Genomic DNA, 10197 nt, shown 5'->3' on the forward strand with positions numbered 1-10197 from the left:
TAGAAAATTTATGTTAGATTCATTCTTGACATCCTAAACTCATTCTTGGTTTTAACAAACATATTTTAATATTCTTAAATCACGAATTTGTTCATGAACTTCATTCGACAATGTTTAAGTTTTCTCGAAAATTCTTTACGTGTTTACGTGCCTCTAAACATACCAATTAAATTTCGTATTATCTAACAATATTATTATAATCATCACGAACTAATTAACACTACTCCCAAGTGCAATGAATCCTTTAAACTGAAAGGAAGAGTTTTTAACTTTTCAATTGCTCCTGACCAGAAGTTTGAGTTTCGTATATAATCTGAAGTGCGCGGAGTGGATACCTTTAACTTGTAAATGACAAATACACGTTCATAAGTTGTCTTGATGTCAAAAGACCCTACTTCTTTTCTTTTCTAATCAATGTAAAGCAATAAAATTGGAGACGACTAAACAACTTACCCCCTTAACGCTACCTCTGGTTTTGTACGGCCCTTATTGTCTTTCGTTCTTTGGTCTTTACTTTCCCCCTTCACCTATTTTTAGAATTCTACATTTATGATATATTTTGCAAATTTATAATATATTTTTGCATCTCATTTGTCCACTTTTCATTTAGGGTGATTCGAACCAGGCGAAGATCTTTCCTTTAATTCAATACGTTTGAAAAATTTATACATCGGCAAACAGTAATTACTTTTGGAAGTTGGTACCATAAATTCACTTTGAGCTCATACTAAAAATAATTTCAGTATTCAATAAGTTTGATAAATCTGTAGTTTACATGTCCAATCTCTAGAGAAGAGTAGTTGATATCTTTATTAACAAGAAGATGGAGGTATCCACTTATCACCTTGAATGAAATTCTCAACTGAGTAAGAATTAACATGTTCAGCTGGAATTTGACTACTCCAGGTCACCCTCCCTGTTATATTAGCCCCAGCACCAGTATTATTAAATTCACCATAGTAAAGTGTAGCCAAAGCAAACTCGCCATTCCAAGGCATCCAACCTTCGGGATTAATCAAAACCTCCAAATTACTATTTACAAAAACCGTCCTCGAGTACTCTTTCCATGGCCTTCCAAGAAAACTTTGATGCACTTTAGGGTTACTATGGTATAAAGTCATGTATTCTTCAGTTCCATTAATTGAACAATTTTGGAACACGTATCCAGTTGATTGTCCGGGATCTAGTCTACCTTGTGCTGTTACTGCATTTTTCTCACCCTTTTCTGGATTGAGTAATCGAGGCGCGACTAGAATGTCACAATCCTGGAAAAATGCAGCTGCGTTACCAAAAATGAAGTCTACGTTACCTTGAACGCGACATGATTTGTAGTATTGGCGTAAAGATTGGGTGTAGAGGGTGTCTTGATTGCCGAGGAACTCGCAATTTTGGATTATGGAAAGATCGCTATCGGATCGAAAGGCTACAGCTTGTCCAGCTCCAATACCTGCTGTGTTTTGGATTGTTAGGCCACTGGCCATGAATCCATCTCCACTTACTCCTGTTTTAGAAAATGCTCGTCAGAAGATTTCAACTAACAACAACAACAACGATTCACCCATTGTAATCCCATAAGTGGGAGGGTAATGTGTACGATGACCTAACTCCTATAGTACCAGAAGGAGAGTAATGTGTACTAAGAGCTTACTCCTACCTTATAAAAAGAACTCAACCACCAAAGGATTATCAAGTAATATGAGCTATTGGTGTAATACTTCATGACTTTGAGAAGAAAAAAATTGCAATCATTTCTATATAAAATATAGAATGATTTTAAAACTGAGTGGTGCTTTTAGTCCAAACTCAAAATGACATTGTATAGCCGCTCTCAAAATAATAGTCGAAAAAATGTACTCCCTCCGTTTCAATTTAGATGAGGTAGTTTGACTTGGCACAGAGTTTAAGAAAAAAAAAGACTTTTGAAACTTGTGGCCTTAAAAGTTTAAGGGATAAAAGTTTTGTGGGGTCATGACATTTGTGTGGTTATAAAAGCTTCTCATTAAGGGTAATATGAAAGTTTAAAGTTGAATTATTTCTAAATTTAGAAATGTGTCATTTATTTTGGAACAGACTAAAAAGGAAAGTACCTCATATAATATGAAATGGAGGGAGTACTTAATTTGATGAAAAAGCTCTTCTATTAATTTATTACATCAAGTTTTCTTTCCTTCCAACCCATAAATATATAATGGATCATTATAATAAAGTAACTAAATAAATCCAAATGCCTTTACCCCAATATTTAGTTTGGACCAAGTTTAGTACCTTCACTAAATAAATAATTAGAGGTACTGTATCTAATAAAATTTGAAGGTGATGCTATTTTCTTTTTGAGTACAAATTCTATGCAGTAAAATTTAAAAAAAAAATAAAAATACACCATCAACTCACTTAAAAGATCACTTAAAAGATAAGAAAGCAATCTTCTATAAAAGGTCAACTTACATTGTAGTATAAATATTTGTTTAATAGATACTACAACTTAAATCCTTTCTTGATATTATAGCATCTTCCTAAGTATGGTTTTTCTCATTTATGAAAAATTAAAAGCAACCACATTTCTATAAAGAAAGTCTTTTGTGTTTTAAATTTCTTTTAGTAAACTATAAATTATGTAAAACAATGACTGATGAAAGGAAGAGATATTTTAGCCAAAGCTTATCACCGTTGAATGTAACAACACAGTACGACAACAACAAAGAGACAAGATAAAAACTACAATTCCATTTGGTTGCTTCTAATAATTCTGGCCGTCCTTAATTATAAGAAGAGTTTTAGTTTGTGCTCTCTTACCGTATAATTATTTTACGCTATTAGATTAAGTTGATCTTCAATTACAGATAAAATAGAGTAATTATCTATTATAGCTAATTAAATTGTGTTAGCAGTATAACTTTTTTTTACATTTCAATACACACGACTTAAATCTTTAAAAAAATTACTCATCATTTTAAACAAGGAAATAAAAGAGATAAAATGCAATAGAAATTAACTGTAATTACTTACCAACGGTGGCAGATTCATAAGTCGTCATTCCAGGCGCGAGGCCAACACTCAACGAACCCGTAATGACGGTTTTACCCATGCCATCACCCAAAAATACCACATTCCTCTTCTCCAACGGGACCCGAACTATCTCATCATACAACCCGGCTTTGATCCATATCACAAACTTCCCGGGTCCTAAATTATCCGGCGTCGCATTCACCGCCTCTTGCACCATCTTATAGTCACAACCACCCGCTTTACAAACCGTCACATTCGGGTTCAAACCCGACGGCACAGCACCTTTAAACTCAAACCCGGATCCGGACCCGGATTCCCAGAACCCGTCGCGCTCTGTTTTGGGTGGGCCCCATAACCCGGTTTCATTCCCGTGAATATCATAATTCACCGTCATCCACAACGCATTTGTAGTGAAATTAATTAACTTATTCATTACCTCTAACGTTTTGGCCACTTGAATTGTTTCATTTACTTTGAGTAAATTGGAGGAACAGCCAATTTGGTACCCTAAGGCAGCGCTCATCCATGCACGAGCGTCCTTGATTCCGCCACGTGGCAACGCGACAGCCGTTAGATTGTGCCTGTACGCGGAATAGTTGAATCCCAGAAGACAATTTTTTGCGGCGACGGTGAGGTTCACGTTGCCGGCGGAGGTGTCGAGGAGTTTTTTCACCATTGATCGAGCGTTCGTGAGGTTTTGAGAAGAGACGGCCAATGCGGAGAGGATGATTTGAACGGGTGTTAGATTTGACGGGTCGGTTAATATTGAGGCTTCGCATGTTGGTGGGTCGCGTGAGGCTTTGCAAGCTCCTTGGATTTCAATAGGAATATTTGGAGATGGCGAAGGAGGCTGAGAAATGGAGGAAGAGAAAGAGAAAGAGAAGAAGAAGAGGAATAATAGGGAGAAATGAGAAGCCATTGAGTTGAAATGAAGAGGACTAAATTTTATGTGTAATTACTATATCATGGTTTGGTTTGGGTATGTGAAGATAATTCACATGGGGTTTTAATAGGTTTTCTTTTCTGCATGGTTAATGAGTTCGCTGTTGGGGTTTCGTTACAAAACGAAGTTAAAATATGATAAGTCAATTCTTCTTTGTCCCATAAGATATATGGTAAGTCAATAAGTGTGGAATATACTTTACACAATACGTTTATAAAAATGAAGTCGAATTTATACTTTTGAAAGTCGTTTACTGCTCCCTCCCTCCCTTTCACTTTATGTGAATCTATTTTTTTTGGTTCCTTTAAAAAAGAATGATCTTTTTTTTAAATTTGGAAATAATTTTGCTTAAATTTACAATTTTACCCTTAATGATAAGCTTTTATAACCACATAAATACTCTGGGTCCTCTTTTTGAATTGTTTAGGACCATAAATTCAAAAAGTTTTCATTTTTTTCTTAAACTCCGTACCCAATCAAACAAGTTCACGTAAATTGAAACGGATGGAGTATATAATTTAAGTATGTAGACCAAGATGAGTACACTTTATAATCAGGGCAGATCCAAAGTGTCACGGGTGGGTTCATATAAATATTGTTTTACAAATCGTAAACTTCAATTTTAATTCTGCATCTATTTCGATTTATTAGTGAGTTTTAGGTTTTGGGGAATATTGACAAGAGAGAACAATGTACCGGCTGAGTGGGAATAAGATTTAAATTTATTAAGATTCTTTATTATTAAAATTATAAGTCTAGATCTAATATTTGTTGCGAGTTTTAATAAGTTTTTTATATATATATTTATATTTAGTACAAGAAATTATGAATTTAATTGAAGCGACATCCGCACCCGGGTACGGGTAGAGTGAGAAGGGGGAAAGGAGGAAGTTTCACGGGGGGTGGGAATGGGGACGAAATAGAGGTTTTGGAAGGTGGTGTTATGGATGTTAGGCATCTGCCTCTCAAGGTGTCGGTTGTAATTGATGGTGTTCTGACAAATGGAAATAGTTTTTCAACTTTTTCTTCATTTTAACTTTATTTGAATTGACCATGCATACAATTTTCTACTCCTTTTTTATTCGTTTACAGTTTTTGCCTGATTTATTTTTAAGATAAAGGGTCATATATCCCTCTATTTTTAAATATTATTTATATTTATCTTAAATTATACTTTCTTCGTTTCAATTTATGTGAATCTATTTGATTGAGCATAAAATTTAAGAAAAGAGAGAAGATTTTTAAATTTGTAATGTAGAATGAGGCACATATATTTATATGATTATAAATTATTGCATAAAGGTAAATTATTTTCAAATAAGAATTTTTTTTTCACGAACTAAAAAAAAATAGATTCACATAAATTGAAACAGAGAGAATATTATATACCCTTGCCGTTAGATTTTTAAACAAAAATGCCCCTCTGTCTAACCGACCAATAGGACCCAACAATCAAAGAGACATGTGAAAGCTATATACTCATTTGGATGTACCCATCTATTTAGCCTAACCCAGACCCTTGCAAATAACCCACACCCGAATCGAGATCTTTTCCTCTTCTTTATTACTTCATCTCCTTCTAAAATCTTCCTTCCGAAGTAACTAAATCCAACAAAAGTAACATTAATTTGTAGTCATTTGGTGAAAACTATTGACAACTGATAGTCACAAAATAAGGTATACAATTTATAGGCTAAACCACATTACAATACAACAATTCATATCATAATTTGTCACTGACCAAAACCAAATTTCAAATATGTAGCAGAATCAATAAATTCTTCAACAAATAGCCCAAGGCTCCACAAAACGTATATAAAACCTCAAAACAATCAACAGAAGTGAAAAATACTCAGTATAGGGCAACACCTTCATCAATCCAAATTCTTGATAGTTATATTAACTCCTCAATTTAAACTTATTTAATAAATATTTGCAAATAAGGATTCCATCATGAATTTAATTCCAAGAAAAATATCAAATCAACAAACACACGTAATTCACATAAAATTCAAATGACAATAATACCAAGTTATTATATAAAATACAAACTTCACAAATAAGGAATGAGGCGTGATAATTCAAGAATTTACTAATGCCAACAATTATCTAATTTATTACATAAGAATGCCTAAAACTTTAAACCAATGAAATTTACACATATAAGCTTTAGTACGTACTCGTCACCTTGCGTACACGGCTTTCAAATCACACAATTTTCACATAAGCCTCAATGCCTAAGGGGTAATTCCCCCACTCGAGGTTAGGCAAGATACTTACCTTATTGAAGTTATGCCGATATTTCAAAATCGCCTTCTTGCTTGAATTGTCCTCCGAACAGCTCAAATGTATCCAAATTAATTGTACCACTTCATTAAAATTCATCGGAAATAATTCCGGATAATAAAATACCAACTTAAAATTTTATTCTAAAAAGTCAGCGCGGGGCCCGCCCCTCGGAACCCGACAAAATTTTTACGAAATCTGAACACCAATTCCGATACGAGTTCAACCATACCAAAATTATCAAATTCCGATGACGGATCGCCCTTCAAATCTTAAATTAAAGTCTAGAGGATTTTTATCATTTTCAACCCAATTCACTAATTTAGTGATAAAAATAACACTAGATTCATGTAATTTAACCAAAATCAAGTTAGGAATTCTTACCCCAATATTTTCCTTAAAAAATTCTCGAAAAATCGCCTCACCCGAGCTTCCTTGGTCCAAAAATGGAAGAATAAGACGAATTTGGACTTTATTTTGCTGCCCAGGGATTTGTTCTTCGCGTTCGCGACCCTTCCCTCGCATTCGCGATGAACAAATTCTCCAACAACCATTTTCAAACTCTTCTCAGTCAGCCTTTAGTATAATGGTCATAACATTTTATACAAAATTCCAAATGATAAATGGTTTAACTTTCTGGAAACTAGACTCAAAGAGCTATAACTTTTATTTGTTGATCATTTCCTCATTCCTTATATATTGTGAGATATAAGCTTCCAAAATCAGCCATATGCAACAGAGATTTCCAAACTCTTCCCAGACAGTCTGTAGTGTAACTACCTTAACTTTTGGTACATAACTCCAAATGATAAATGGTTTACCTTTCTGAATACTAGACCTAAAGGGCTACAACTTTCATTTTTGGATCATCTTCAAATTCCTTATAAATTGCGAGATATGAGCCTCCAAAATCAGACTATTGCAACAGTAATTTCCTTCTTCGCGAACGCGAAGAACAAAATCCCAGAAGTCAAATCCTTCTTCGCGAACACGAGAGGTTCCTCGCGAACGCGAAGAACAACACCAGATACCAGCAAATCAGCATCCAAAGTAGCCCAAAATGATCCGAAACACACCCGAGGTCCTCAGAACCTCAACCAAACATACCAAAGCGTCCCATAACATCATACAAACTTAGTCGAACCTTCAAATCACCTTCAACAACACCAAAAACACGAACTACACACGGATTCAAGCCTAATGAACTTAGAAATTTCCGAATTCCACAAATGACATCGAAACCTCCCAAACCACGTCCGAATGACCTCAAATTTTGCACACAAGTCAGAAATGGCACAACCAAGTTATTCCAATTTCCAGAATCGGATTCTGACCCCGATATCAAAAAGTCAACCCCCCGGTCAAACTTCCCAAAAATTCATGTTTCGCTATTTCAAGCCCAACTCCACTACAGACCTCCAAATAATTTTTCAGACACGCTCCTAAGTCCATAATCGCCATACGGAGCTATTGACATCATCAAATTCCATTCCGGAGCAGTTTACTCAAAAGTCAACTCTCCGGTCCACTCTTTACATTTAAGCTTCTAAATAAGGATTGTTCTTTTAATTTAATTCCGAATCTTCAGTAATTCAACTTGACCACACCCGCGGGTCATAATACATATTGCGAAACTACTCGAGACCTTAAGTCACTGATCGAGGCATTAATTCTTAAAACGACAAGTCAGGTCGTTACATTCTCCACCTCTTAAACAACCCTTCGTCCTCGAACGTGCTAAGAATTATTCTGAGGTTACCAAATTGATGATTTTACTTTTACACATATACTCCTAGTTGATCCCACATTACCACATTTGAGATAAGCCCGACAACACTATCTCAATTGAAATTATTTCTCTTATCCATATTTGTAAACTTTAAGACCAATTTCTTACACTCTAAACATTTCCAAAAAGCCTGATTTTCACAACAACGCACGGTATTAGTCTCAACTGGCTATAGCAACTCGTGCCTACGCACACATCAATTTTCTTTATAGTGTTAAGTACTTCAAAATTTTTCCTGGATGTTACATTCTCCCCCATTTAGGATCATTTGCCCTTAAATTAGAAGTAGAGTCCGCTCTCAAACACATAACATAACTTATCTCTTCTTTCGCACGTCTCAATCCCCCAAATTTTACCAACTCCCAAATTTTACAGAAATTTTGGCAGAGTCTCCCCTGTAAATGGGGTCTATCCACCTGCCATAGTAACACCAAAACAACTCCTAACAACACATCCACAACCCAACATAGCACCACAATGTATATATCAATAACACTAATCTCATCATTACAAGCACCGCATTATCATAATGATATCAGGACATGAAGCACATCATATGTATTCCTATCACCACATCTCTGGTCTTAATAGTTGTTCATAATCGATTACAACATCGCCAATTAACCTCATATTAACCAAAACCTCATTTCGAATTTTTACAACACTGACAGCAAAATATGAGGTATGAAGACCTCATAACTATTTACCCGACTTAACGAGTCACATTTAACGCCACCTGGGCACTCACCTCGTAGGCTAAAACTCAATAATTACAGCACAATTATAGCACAAAAACACATAAAAGAATTATGACATAAGCCTATCAGGCATAACTCCCTATTAGTACTATAGTACAAATTAAACTTCACAAAGGGAGAATTTAAACTCATAAATATTTTACCACAAGGACCTCGTCCTTATATAACCTCCACCGCGGCTTGTAGCCCGGTTTAAATATTTCACATCATATAAAAATACGAGGATCTCGTCCTCAACTCCGAATCATAAGTATTTTGCACATTACGCCAATTGACATTTTCAATTTCCTTTCTTTCTTCTTTTAAATAAATTTCATAAACACATAATGAACCCTTATACCGGTAGGGCACAAAATTCATAAAAATATTGGAATCAATTATTCTGAAACACATAAAACCCACTGTAGTGAATAATAAAAATTACTTTTGGACTTATAGCCCTCAATGGTGCACAAAAATAAAAATGACCGACACAGGCTCACATCTTCAACTCTCCCAACAGGGATAAACATATAAGTGGGTCACACAATTACGAAGCTCACCCATAAGCGGAGCATAATAGGAGGACTCACCTCAATATTCAGAACCGAATCAAATTAAGGGAAAATATCCTTTTATAACAGAATTAGGATCGTACCTGTAACGACACTATCTGGTGTATCGGCCTCAGCCAAAATCATAGCGATTATATCAACGGGTCGGGCCTCCACCTCTTAGGCGCCCTCTACCTGCCTGTCATCCACCTCTAACTGACCATGCGCGTGGAGTATTAACTGGAATAACCACTGTAAGAACCCCGTGCTGATGGTGCATTAAAAGAACTTACTGTAGCACCCCGAATATTTTAAAATTGTTGTTGTGACCCCGCTAGTACTGAAATATAGAATTATTAAGGACGCAGGAATACCGCAAGCCCCAGCATCATCCCACACAAATCTCACTCCTTAATCATATACAAGTTTCGGAGAACCTTTCATTACAACGTAAATACATCTCAGGCCAAAACTGATATAACACATGACCCCGCAATCTGATCGTTGATAGTGGACTCCCTTCACTTGGCGCGAAGCCATAGGACACATGCCGATGATCCACAATACTAACCTTCACCTGTCATAAGACACCTCAAGCAATTTATTTGGCGCATGTCACCCTCGTGACAGTTAAAATCGCTTTCTCCAGTGCCTTGGCTACCAGTATGTACCCTTCGCTAAATAGATATCCTATACGAACTACTTAGTCTCTAATACCACCAACTATTTCAGATCTACATCCACCTCGTGATCCTACCACAATTGTGATAATTAGAAAATTAATTAAACCTTCCTTATATCATACTTATCAACCAGATGTCAGAACCCGCTGCACCCCAATGTGCACAACTGAATGATCTCTCAATACTTTCGCATCCTCAA

General features: G+C 35.7%; 1 protein-coding gene across 1 annotated transcript; it reads right to left on the reverse strand.

Moving 5' to 3' along the window:
* Positions 1 to 725: 725 nt before the first annotated feature.
* On the reverse strand, positions 726 to 4064 carry LOC107764709 (putative pectinesterase/pectinesterase inhibitor 51). Its single transcript, XM_016583312.2, has 2 exons — positions 3007 to 4064; positions 726 to 1501 (listed from the first exon to the last, which is right to left on the reverse strand). Exons 1-2 carry the CDS (start codon positions 3923 to 3925, stop codon positions 813 to 815), a joined length of 1608 nt encoding a protein of 535 aa, XP_016438798.2. The 5' UTR covers positions 3926 to 4064; the 3' UTR covers positions 726 to 812.
* Between the last annotated feature and the right edge of the window lie 6133 nt (positions 4065 to 10197).

This window comes from Nicotiana tabacum, chromosome 13 (assembly GCF_000715075.1).
Source record: "Nicotiana tabacum cultivar K326 chromosome 13, ASM71507v2, whole genome shotgun sequence".
NCBI classification, from domain to species: domain Eukaryota; kingdom Viridiplantae; phylum Streptophyta; class Magnoliopsida; order Solanales; family Solanaceae; genus Nicotiana; species Nicotiana tabacum.

What these genes read in the sequence shown, in the direction of transcription:
- LOC107764709 (XM_016583312.2), bottom strand. Translation starts at nt 3,925, where the DNA reads ATGGCTTCTCATTTCTCCCTATTATTCCTCTTCTTCTTCTCTTTCTCT. An exon ending in TTATGAATCTGCCACCGTTG is followed by an intron (nt 1,502 to 3,006) that starts GTAAGTAATTAC and finishes TTTCTAAAACAG; the next exon opens with GAGTAAGTGGAGATGGATTC.